Source organism: Osmerus mordax, chromosome 1 (assembly GCF_038355195.1).
Source record: "Osmerus mordax isolate fOsmMor3 chromosome 1, fOsmMor3.pri, whole genome shotgun sequence".
NCBI classification, from domain to species: Eukaryota; Metazoa; Chordata; class Actinopteri; order Osmeriformes; family Osmeridae; genus Osmerus; species Osmerus mordax.
In genome coordinates, this window is record NC_090050.1 from 14,237,356 (window position 1) to 14,250,226 (window position 12,871).

General features: G+C 39.5%; 1 protein-coding gene across 1 annotated transcript; it reads right to left on the reverse strand.

Moving 5' to 3' along the window:
- Positions 1-10,860: 10,860 nt before the first annotated feature.
- Positions 10,861-12,770, reverse strand: mafbb (v-maf avian musculoaponeurotic fibrosarcoma oncogene homolog Bb). The gene has a single exon (XM_067236535.1). It carries the CDS (start codon positions 12,509-12,511, stop codon positions 11,507-11,509), a length of 1,005 nt encoding a protein of 334 aa, XP_067092636.1. The 5' UTR covers positions 12,512-12,770; the 3' UTR covers positions 10,861-11,506.
- Between the last annotated feature and the right edge of the window lie 101 nt (positions 12,771-12,871).

The window sequence follows — 12,871 nt, forward strand, 5'->3', positions numbered from 1 at the left end:
AATAAGGTGTAACATTGTCTTCTACCACATATTGAATTAAAAGCTAATTAGATTTGTAACTACGAGTTTGCCATTGTGTATTATCATAGATCACAATTATGGAAATGGGTTTTCACCTTGTAAATCCCTGGTCTACAACCACCTCTAAATCTTGCAAATGTAATCATTTTTTTCAATTGCTAATTTGACAGACCTGGTACATGCGTGCCTGTCATTGCAATATTTTGCCATAACACATCTGCTAGCTGGTACCTTGTTTTATAATAATTGTTTGTTTGTCCTGTCTCAAGAAAAGAGAACAAATACATGTGTGTCAGTGTTTCTGTACTTGTACAGGACATTCCTTAATTCAAATAATAGCACAAAGAATGTACAAAACAGAGGGCAAAAGCCGCTTAAATATCTTAGTCAGCAGTGACAGCACCCTATTCATGTCCATCGACAACAGTGACTAGCAGAAGAAAGACAGCTATATCCACTGCCATTGATGGTTGAATTTGTGTTTATCACCTTGTGGATGTAGGAACTCAATTGATGCCTGAGTGCTAGCTTCCATTGCATTGACTCCCATATTTGCAGCTATATTGATTAGAGGATGATTGATTTAGCAAGGCAGTTGCCTTGCAGTATTCTTATTTAATTCCATCATCTATATGTTAAAATGTTTGAGTTGAAAGTGATTATTCTGTATTTGTAATTATTAGTATCCTTAAACAGGCCTGCATGTATTCATTAATGTCACAGTTTGAAATGGCTCTCTTGACAGTGAACACTTTAATTACTCTAAACATTTATATTTCAATGACTTTGGGTAATTGCTTTATCCTCATTGGTCAGATAGAGAGCTATGGTTGTTCCCATAAGAAGCTTGTTCCCATAAGCAAGTCTTTTTACAAACTGAAATATACACACACACAAACACACATACATTCGTTTAGGCATTTCACTCTCTTGCTATAATGTAAAAAGACTGATAAAACCTGCTTGGTTTGCTGAATCTCACTTGTTGTACTACCCTCCCCGTCATAGTTAATCTTGTTTGCATTGCCATTCCTAGTTTGTTTTCCATGAGGGAGGGCATGGGTAGTCATTGCTTGGAAGAGGGAGGGTTTGGCCTTAGGGCAGAAAACATTGATAAAAAATGTTCATGTCATTGGAAAATGAAGTGATCCTAAAACATGTAGTCAGTTTTATACTGTTGTTCATTGTTTGTTTGAGTTATTTATTGTGTCATGTACAAAATTGTGTCTCAATGAATGTGACACTTTCTGGCCTTAAAATGCTGATGCCACATCTCTGTAGACTAATGCAGGTGGAGGGTATTGTTGATAGCTTCTCTGTGCTAACTGCATACTCATGCACTTAAACTCTGTCCAACAGCATGGCTGCTATTTTTAGACATGTCCAGCTGCTCCTCTGCCTCCTCCCTTAAACCAGTGATTTATAGTACAGGCATACGTGAAACAGCTGTAGTGTCGTGCCACATGCTATGTTTGTCAGAGTAGTGCAACCTACACTGGGTGGGCCTCAATTGTATAACTTGCAAACCAAGAAAAACATGGAGTACCACACAGTTTATACTTGTTTTTGTTGTTGTTCTTCTGATTGGTTGTACACTGCAATTTATGGAAGCATATAACTTGGACTGTTTTTATATAATATTTTCAGGTGGACGTATATCATGTTTGTAAGATATACATTTTTGTACAACATGACATACTTGAACATAATCTATTGGTGACTTTTTATGATAATGTCCTCCTTGTTCTTAGAAAAGATTGCTTATATACTTCCTGTGCTGTTATTATAACGGACGGTAATGGTAAGGACGGTAAGTCTTCTCATTGTTCTAGAATCCCATGTGTTTCACAACACTTCAATTATATAGTTTAGAGTAGATACCTCAACTATAGATACTGTATCTGCAGTCTTGTCCCTAGTTTGGGTTCTATTTTATAAAACCTCTGTCAGTGACCAGGATGCTTAATCATATTGATCACTATCAGTAGACAAAGAAGAACAACAGATAAAATAGTAAACAAACAACTGCTGTCTCAATGCTCCATGGGTTGGGGGGGGGGGGGGTCATGGTGTGTTGATCGGGGGGGGGGGGGGGGGGTCATCTCAGAGATTTTTATTAAATTATTCAAGGAATTGGAAAACCAGACTTACTTTCAGACAAAGTAACGAGTATCAAGCCTGCTGGATGCATTCCACATTACACTTACTCTGGTGTCTATTTCAGCAGCTCTCTATCCATTTATTGATGCATGTTTTCCATTGATCCAGCCATTGATTTGCTATGCAATCCATTACCTATCTGTCTGTTTCAGCAGGCTTTTAAATTATCAGTCAGCTTGAGCTATTAAGGTGAGTGGTAGAGAAGTCCAAAGGTTGGAGATATATCCACTAGAAAACGCTGGTGGGCTCTTAGAGATAAGAAGAAGGGAGTGGGAGAAAGATAGTGTCTTCAAAAGAGGTTTGCATTTTTATTTCACAAACCACAATCATCCTAAGAACGAAGCCAGAGAAAATAACTATAATCATGCGCTATTGCCAACTCTGGTTTACACTGAAATAGTAAGTCAGATCTTCACTGCAAATACACTGTATGCACTATATCTCTTTTTGTGGGTAGTCAACAGTGTGTCAGGAAGAGAACACTGAGCAGGGAATAAACTTTGACCCCTTCTATGAGGGTAGTCGATCCACAGCAGGGTCAAGTGGTGGATTTGCCATTTCGGACGGATTCATGGGTAATGGGATTGATATCATTAGTCCTTAGATGGTCAATTAAATGTTTAATTAACTGAGACTGACATCAGATAATTGAATTATTGACTGTTCTCGCAGTAACATTTGTCTTTAAAATGGTTTAGTGCAGACCTGTCTTAAATCTATGGCCTTTTGTTGTATATGTAATCCCCTGAGGTGTTGTGACTGATTAAAATGATTGGATTGTCAAGTTATTTTATTATCTTCTTAAATAAAATGATGTACTATGGTGAAGATTTACACACAGATCATCAAGGAGAGGATTTCAATACCTGTGTGTTTTGTTGTTATCATGCTGCATCTTAGTGATATCAGATATCCTTGAGAGTTTACAATTTGTCTGTTCAGAAAACAGCTTACTTACAGCTCAAGGCAAGAGAGAATGGGAATGAAATGCAGTGCTGGTAAAGCACAACTGTTATATATGGTATGAGTGTCAGAATTGTTTTGTACCATTGCTACTCTATTTTAATCTCTGAGTAATGCTCACTGTTCATTGTGTCAGAAAAACTGGAGAAAATGACGTGTACCTATGTGAAAGAGGTATGCTTACTGACATAAGCTTATAGCTGTGGTCACATAATTTGAATGATAACTATACATGAATTTTAATCTTTTGACACTACTGTTTAATCCTAGATGGCTCAGATCAGCTCCTGTAGATCAAGAAGTAATACTGTCAGCTGCCATGTGGAACTGGAACTTGTTTCCATTCCTGTGGGAAAGTTCATCATGCCCCCTGTCCAGTAGTAACGAAAACAAACACACACACACACTCACACACACTCACTCCACAAGCACATACAAACTCACACACAGATAAATGCACACAGGCTGTGGAACACAGCCATGCAGGCAGTACCAGCTGACTTCACAGCCCCTATCTGTTGAACTGAAGACTGAGAACCCTGTTACTCATGCTCTGGCCACAGCCCACTGCTGACACTAGATATGCAATACTTAGATAGGGACAGAGATAGGTATGTATGTGCGTGTCAAAATAGCTAAGAACTATGAGGAGTTTGGAAACATGAAGAGTGTGGAGGACACATGTGACAATTTAGAAGCCAAAGTACTCTTTAGTCTCTGTCTAAATTCTACAGCCTTTGCACATTTTGCTTTCCGATCCAAGAACTGGAGATATCGATTCAAAATTGTATATGATTAAACCTTCCTGCAAACATATCAATGACATTGGTAGTGTCCACTGGGCATGAACAATTTAAATTGGGATTATCCCCTAAGATTGTTTAAAGAGATTTATCACCTAAGAAAGGGAAATGTGACCTGTTTATTGAGGTGTCATGCCAGTCACAGCTACCTGCAGAGTGGAATAAGTGTCAGGGCTGATTTTGACAGGTTTATCAAGAGATCAGTGAGAGATAAAAAGTTCAGAGGCTGCTCCTATTTCAAACCCTGGTCCTGTGGGAAAGCTTAACGCTCCTGATTTCCATCCTTTACCCAGATTATTTAACTGCCACTTCAAAAGTCTCTGTTGTCTTTGCAGATGGTGTAAGTACAATAATGAGAACAAATAATCTGAAAGCTGAACAATAAAAAATAATTGTTACTTAGTCACTATTGAAAGACATGTGAGTCAAAACCATTCCTCTGCTAGTTTATAGTATATAGCCCAACATGCCGTTACCCCTGTCACAGAGAGTTATCATGACCTTTTGACCTTTACTCAACCGCACAAAAGGAGACTTTGACCAAACATAAATACTTCAGGTGTTTTTGCCAACATAGCAAAATGCTAACACAAATATGGTAAACAACAGATGATTAGAGCAGATAAATGAACTGTAATATGACCTTTTTGGTCAAGCTTTATAATCACTGTGTTGATCTACTGGTTTGTCACCAAATCACTTTCACAAATACTTTCTGTCTCTCTCCCTCAACATTTGTTGGTCGGTTTGTGTGAAAGTACGGGAGACAGACAGCTTTGACTTTCTCACAACAATGGCATCCTTGAGTTTTACTAACACCTGACAGTTAGGTTTAGGTCATATAGGTTGTAGGGTTACATGTCAGAGGTCATCAAACCTTTATGCACAACACGTTGTGCCTGTTAGTGATGCAGAGCCAACATGTGGGAGTTAGCCTTCCCGTACAAACTAGGTAGTCATTGTCTTTCATCTTTGAACAGGGACATGTTGAGCATGAGCAGTTAAGATGTGTCACTATTTCATGTGATAAAACTGGCCTCTGAAATGTAAAGATGTAGGAAAGGGATTAAAGATTATCTTGTTCTATCATTCATGTTTTGGTTTTCTCCATGTGTTTCTGCTTCTCTGGGAAAATAACAGTCTGTTTAGTTTTTTGTGTTACAATTCCAGAACAAAGTTCTTTCTACATTTCAACCACAATAGAAGATAACAACTACATGAGTGTACTGGAATGTAAGGGACACCATTCCCTTAAATAGATCCATTTAAGAAGCTGTGCCAATTAAAACCTCCCATCTATAGATAAACCACAGAACCAAGATGATTTGAGTCTTTGGTTGCTAGTTGTTTTCGTCCTTCTATCTTTAACAATGGTGAGAATACTGGATTATAGAGTGGGTGTGTGAGCAATAGCTGTAAGTGGTCTGTAGGAAACTGTTGAAAATGTAGTGCTGAGCAGTAGTACATGGCTGTCCTTGAAGCCCTCTTGGTTCTTCTGAGAAACATGGGGGAAGACAAATGACACATATTGTTTTCAACAGGACACACCCAATTCCCAGCATTTATGGCATGTGTAGTTTCTCTTTAATACTATGGTTTTATGGTTTTACTAGAAATGTTGAAACTAGATGAACATAACTAGTCTAGCATTTACTCACCACAAATCCATGAACTGCAACTGTGTAGTATCATAGTATTATACAGATAAATTAAACATATATCAGATCATTTGGGTTGATTGACACAGTAGATACATGAGATAGGAGCATCTTCCAACACAATACTATATCAGTTTTGTAGTAAAATATTAGGTTGTGTAACTTGATGATAAAAAAAACAATGAGTTATACAAGTTCATATAAGCTATATAAGCTAGTTATACTAACTAAAGTTTATTTATCTTACTCAGATGTAGACTAAGATACGATAATCAGTGCAAGCTATTTCTTCACAATGCACACATTAATATGAATAAATAAATCAAAGGACTGGAATAATTTATCATTTTGCTTGTTACAGTACATATAATTTTTTATATATAAAATGTACACTGAAGATGTTCAGATGTACAGCGTTTTTAGTGACCTAAAAACCATATTGCCCTCCCTAGCAGGAAAGAATATGCCAGATCATTTTGAAGTATAGTCCAGGTCACAACATAACACGTCTCGCAAAACACAGCAAGAAATATACGTGAGGGGCAGTATATGGCAATTTACTTGCAAATGCATATTACTTTGTAATTGCCTGAACCTTACGAGGAGGACATGTGAGTTATATATTCAGGCTGCACTTCTGTTCTATCTCCAATTTACTGTTGTTAACAGCTTTTTTTCACTCCGAATGACAAATGGTAAAAAAAGTTTCCAGTTAGCTTTGAAATTGTGTAACCATTATTTTAAGGAAGTTTACCCTAGATCTGGACTTGCTCAATCAAATCAAATGCTTGCTCTGAAATAGTCTTTGTAGCATAGTATAAAATGTGCATGTTGTTGAGAAGGGTAACAATTCACTCAACTAGGTATTTCAACATACAAGACCTCTTACTGTACTCTGGGATTGTGATTTATTCAAACATACACAGACTCTCATAATTACTTTCTCATGTGGTACAGTCATACATGCACACAGTCAACCTGTTTTCTCTCTGAATGTAACATTCTCATCGGCTACATGTTTGTTATCTTTGAGACATGGGGAAAGAGTGTTGTCAGTTTTCAACAACAGCCCGCTTGCCACTGCTGAGCTCCTCAACCAAGAAATCTGGATATGAAATTAAAAACACAGAATACAGCAACAAGTGCTGAACTTGCTTTTGAATGTTGAACTTTACAGGTCACACATGTTGGCGTCTGACTGGCCCCAGACTCAGTGTTTTGCTAACACTACTGAGAGACATGTCTATGCCCTATGGAGAGAGAACAAGCAAGGACCCTGGAGCCAGGAGCTGTGAAAAGGAAAGAAGCGGTCAGGGGGAAGAACCTGAGTTAACCTCTGTTGCTCATGTTTCTCTAGTACCCTAATGGATGCCTGTCATCATTAAAGACTGAAAGAGGAGGGCGCCTGCCAGCTGCATGACCCCCATAAAACAGAACAGGAAATCCTAGCAGGCAACGAGAGAGATGGGGAAAGGAACTCCTGCCCATCCATTTTTCTCTTCTGCTCTCTATCTGTTATCTCTCTTTCTCACATGACCACACTCTTTGACCTCCAGCGTACTGCTGCTACACTCTGTTTATTAAGCACTATGTAGATTTACTTGTTTCATCCAACAGCTGTGGCACCTCTATGAATAAACAAAAAACAGTGTACTTGTCAGGAAACTTGAAACATTGATAAGAACAGGAATTGGAATGTGTGGAAAGCAACTGTAATTTTTTCACATTTCTTGTTGTGTAGTTACTTCAGAATCTTAATCTTACTTCCCAGTTGATACTTACACCCTACCTGGAATCAAATGTGATCTCCTTCTATTGTACTCAAGATATTGAGGTTATCACATTTGCAGTTTGTAACCTTTGCTCAGTCATCAAAGTCCACAGTCAGTTAAGTGAAAGGACTTTGTCACATCCTTTTAAATAGTGCTCAAAAGAAATGTGACAGGAGCTCTGTCAGAGGGCTTTCTTATCTGATCTTCAAAAACCTGTGCACAAACACGCTGAACACCCATCTTCAGGTATTTTATTGCATCCAATGTGATAGCGGACTAGGTTTATTGTAGCACTGGGGCTATACATTAATCTGGATCATGGGTTCACTCTGCTATGTCCTGATGGAGCTATCATGTGAGCTAGTAATTTACTCGTGGAAACATGACTACAGTCAAAACTCTTAGGATTTCTCAATCTGGCCGAGAAGAGGTGAATTTCTATGTAGAGTCATCAATCTAGGGAAATCTGACTCAATACAAATGTGTGCGTGCGTGTACATGAATCAGACTGTGACAACAGCTAGATACAACTGGACATTCTGGGAGGAAACCACAGCCGCCCGAGCTGCATTTTCCTGCACCACACAACCCAACGCTCACACAAAGAGTCACTTGACTGGGCGCTCATATAGGAAGTGAAAGAGGAAGCCCCCCTATCCCATTCTCTATTCCAACCTCTGCTCTGCTGTTCACGTGAATCCACACATATAGACAGGTCGTACACATCAGTCTCAACCATTGCACAATAACAATGGCATGGGGGGAGGGAGGGGGGGAACTGGCTCTGACTGGTTAAGTCCTGCTGTGGGGTCAGATGTCTGTGGACCAATATGAATATAATTCATTCTAAAAAGATATTAAAGTTTCTACTGGCACGAAACATCGAAGTAGCACAGCAGCAAATACATAGAACCATTTGTTTTAAGTATGGGGTCAATTAAGCGTGGTGTCGATGATTTTGAGGATGGTGATACTGAAATGTTTTAAAGTTTGAGTCAGGGGCCCCATGTTGCCCCTCACCCTTCCCTCTCTGCCCTGCACTGACGCCCCTGGCTGTGTTCATTGGTGACACTGCAGCGTGGCGGCATGCATTCCTGTGCTTCTGCTCACACAATGGTGCACATCTCTGACATTCCTCTGTCTGTGCCCACTGTCTGAGAAACCAACAGTCCAAACTCACAGCTCCAAGAAGACCGATTTTCTGCCCCTGTCCCCAGTCTCTATCAATATCCAGAAAAAATATGACGTTTTGTGACATATAAGTCATATTGTATTTAATATTCTGAATGTCAAAAAGCAACTGTGATCATGTTACATCCAGGAGAGATAAATAAATGCACATTGTGTGTCCAGTGGCCAGTACAGTGGACTTGTAAAGGTATTCTCATTGATAATTTAGAAGATTTAGAGGTGACAGAGGATCATCCCCTTTCCTTTCTCTTATTTACTTTCTTACAATCTCCATTTATCTATTCCATTCTCAAATCTCTTATTACCATCTAATTTCCACTCTCTATTCTTATACCCCCCAAAAATGTATCTAAAATCAAATGTATCTGTTTTTATATCCTCTAAATTCTATGCTCTCATTTCTCCCTAGCTCTCTCTCATTTTCTCTCTGCAATACTACAGAAGCAGACACCTTTTCCTCCTGCTGACTCAGTAATCAGCCTGAGGCGGTGTGGGGTGGGGGTGTTGGTGGCCGTGAGGAGGGGGAAGTGCTGGGCTCTCACATCAGGCACACTAGCCTATCACATGCAGAGGAAAAGAGCTGGCTAATCGTTTCTACAATGGCACCCAGAAAGCTGTGTTGCAGGACCACAAACCGCTGTCTCCACTGATAATCTACTCCATGCGTTAAACACAGTGACTGTCGCATGCAGACAGAAAAACGGACTGATGGACACAACATACATACGTGTACACATGTACGCATGCAAATACAGTTACTACAACATACAAGTAGATTTTGTGGGGTGAATAACTTGTATTTTTTATATAGTATATTGTTCTCATATTTTTCCCATGAGACTATTTCAGGACAGAATTCAAGGACATTCAAATTGTGTCTGCTCTGTAGTGATGTAGAAGACGGGTGGAGTGTAGAAAATAATTAGGGAGCCAGTAGTAGCTAATATGGGTTCTTTAGTTATTCCATAGTAGCAAAACAGTAAAGGATCAGTAGTGGTAGAGAGGGGTTGAACCGGGAAACAGTTGGTTATACACAATTGCTATATTCTATGCAATAGCAGGGTAATACGGAACAAAACATACTCCTTTTTCATGAAAATGTGCAATATAAGTAGTAGATTTACATAATTTTTATGAATTCCTTATCTTAAAAAAACGGATGACCTTCAGTGAATTCTCAGGGAAAGTGCTTTTGCACCTGTGGTCTGGATGTAGGGCTGTTCCACTGAACAGAGGGAAAGGTTGACACTGACAGGTCAAGAAAGGAGAACCTGCTACAAAGGCTAAAGTTGGAGTCCTTGGTGGCACACCTGCTCTTCTGAAATCTAGGAAGGGCATATAGGAGTACAAGAACAAACAAGAGAGACCATCTGACATGACTAATGCACTTCATAGGCTATAGAGAAATAGAAAGTTGTTTCATTTCTAATGAATCACATTCTCTACAGCATGACAAAAGAGTACACCATAATTTGCTGTGGTTGTTGTTTTTCTTTTCCTCAGTTAATGTTCACAGAGATGACCTGTTTGTCAGAGGAAGGGAATTGAGAGGAAGTCTGATTTCCACTCATATTATCTCTGCCACACAGCCTAGCCAGTGAGCCCTCAGTGCTTTCACATGCAGCTGTCCCTCAGGAAGCAGCACTTCATGAAAGTCAAAGATCAGGAAAGAAAAAAGAACCACTCATCCTTTCATTTACATCCAATCAAAAAAGACATGCAATGTATCAAGCTACATGCAATGAAGATTTTTGTTGAAATATTTTTGTTGGACTTTTGGTTAGAAGTGCACCAAACCAATTAGCCAACAGTAAATCGCCTGAAGCTTGACAGAAGCAAATTTCGAAGTGTTCATTTTACACCAGCAGTGTTTATATGAGTCAATCTCATGAGAGTGGACCTACAGTATATAAACACTCAACGAATAAAATGAACACTCCTGGTGTTAACTTAACACTTTGAAATTTGCTATGCTATAAAGATGTTGGCAAACCAGGGATAATGTCTCTAACTATAGGTGTTTGTGACAGAGCATAATGCATAATTTAATAGCACCTTAGGAAATGGGTTTAAAGTTTCAGATAAATACAGCACTCCATGACTGACCTTTTTGGGGTTGTGCAATTGTATTTCAACATTAGATTAGAGTTGAGGAAGCTTACTAATCTTTTTTTTATAATTTCTTCTGTAAAACCTAGAGCTGTATGCATATGTATGTTTAATCAAATTTCTTGATTATATGTACCTTGATGGGCAAATCCAAGTCCTAACTAAACCATATGAAACACAAACTTGCAGAGAAGATGTAATGGCTTTATTGGTCTGAAGCAGATGAAAACACTTAAAATACAAACAATGATGCCCAATTGCAAGCTACTATTCATTCATATAAAAGCTCTATTTCCTGCGCAATTCACAAAAGTTTTAAAAAGATAGAGAACAAACTAATCTGCCCAGCAGAAATTCTTACAGGGAAACATGATCTATATTTTCAGTGAAAATCAGGCCAAACAGATAAGAACACTAGATGAAAACATGTAATTGGCTAAAAGAAACAATAGGCTACTTTAAAATTATGTTGGTTGATGTCATGAAAAATATACCAGGGAACAGGTTACGGAACGACCAATTTATGCCACAGCAATTCCCAATTGTTCATCTTTATAAACAAAGGTGTGAGTGAATAGTATAATAAAGGTTTGAATCTTAATCTAGTCAAAAGCCATTTTCTAAATGGCATACATGACCAGCATGCATGTAACTTTTTTTATCTGGCTTTTACATTTCTTATTGAGCTTAATCACAAAGTATAGCCTATGTCATAGGTCTATATTAATGACGATGTAAGGTTATAAAAGTATTTGTCGTTGAGATCAACACTTCGGCTAGTTAACTTAATCAGTAGGCCTATAATGACATCCTATCTTAAAAAAATTGTTCACATGAAATATTCTGGTGAAGAAGGGTTGTCACTAGTAGACCCTGTTTCATGGTAACCATTTGAACCAGTCAATTTTTCGCATTTGAGTTTGTATGCGTCCCTTTCGCGTGCCAGCCGGTTGAGCTCGTGCTTCAGCTGCTCTACCTGTGTGACAAGACTGGTCTTCTCGTGCTCCAGAACGTGCTTCTGTTGAACACGTTTGTAGCGACATGATTGAGCGTAACCTCGGTTTTTCAAGGTTCTGCGCTTCTGCTTCAGACGCATAACTTCGTCTTTGCTCAGCCCTCTTAAGTGCCGGTTTAACTCCCTAACGGACATGGAGACAAGCTGGTCATCTGAGAAATGGTTCTCTACATTGAGACGTCTATCGTGGCGATGTGGATGGTGTAGGAGGTGCGCACTGTGGGTAGGTTGCTGAGATAGTGGTGAGTTTGGACATGAGGTATCGATGTCTCCCTCGTGGTGATATTGATTTTGGCAGTGCGTATTTTGCATATCTTGCATCTCAGGGTGACCCGAGAGGGCATCAGGTTGGCGGAGTAGTCCAGAATACTGCTGGCCATGGCCGTTGAGGTGATTTGCTGACCCATATCCTTCAAATTCCGCTTGGAGAGGTTGTTGGTGACCGTTCGGAGTGGATTGGTGGCCATGGACAGTGGTACTGATGAGGGCCTCCACAGCGTCTTCGGGTGTCAGGCCGAAAGTATGAGAATACATTTGCTGAGCGTAACCTCCGCCGGTGGCTATCCAATAATTATCACCAGTGTTATTCCTCTGCTCGCCAGGATTTAGACTTGGTGATGAGGGCACAGAACTGCAAGGTGTACTCTCTGGCGTGGATGAGACGGAGTCAGGTCTCTGAAGCTGGCTGCCCGGCCCAATGAAGGGTCGATCGATCCCCTGCATTGTCTCCTTCTTCACGTCGAACTTAATCAAGTCGAACTCGTTGACAAAATCCATAGGGCTTTTCTGAAGTTCCAAATTGTGCGCTTCGGATGTCATATTATCAAGAATTTGTGTTCCGTGGGCCTTATCCAATAATCACAAAAATAATATTTTTTCATGCAGTATTTCAGTCTTTTAGTTTAAGACACAAGTCGAATAATACGTTTAAAGACCGTGCGGAGTAAAGTACATACAATGTTCAGCAGCGCCTCTATCCAACAAACAAACCACCGATTCCCCGAAATGTAGCTACTTTAATCCTCGAGTTAGACCACATAAGGAAGACTACGGTTTGAGTACGGTACAGGACCCACCGTGCGATATTGCACTGTGTCTATTTTACCAGGAGCGCACTTTCTTCATAAAGCACAGTGATGTCACGCGGTGTAGACTACACCTCCATGCTCCTCTCCAATA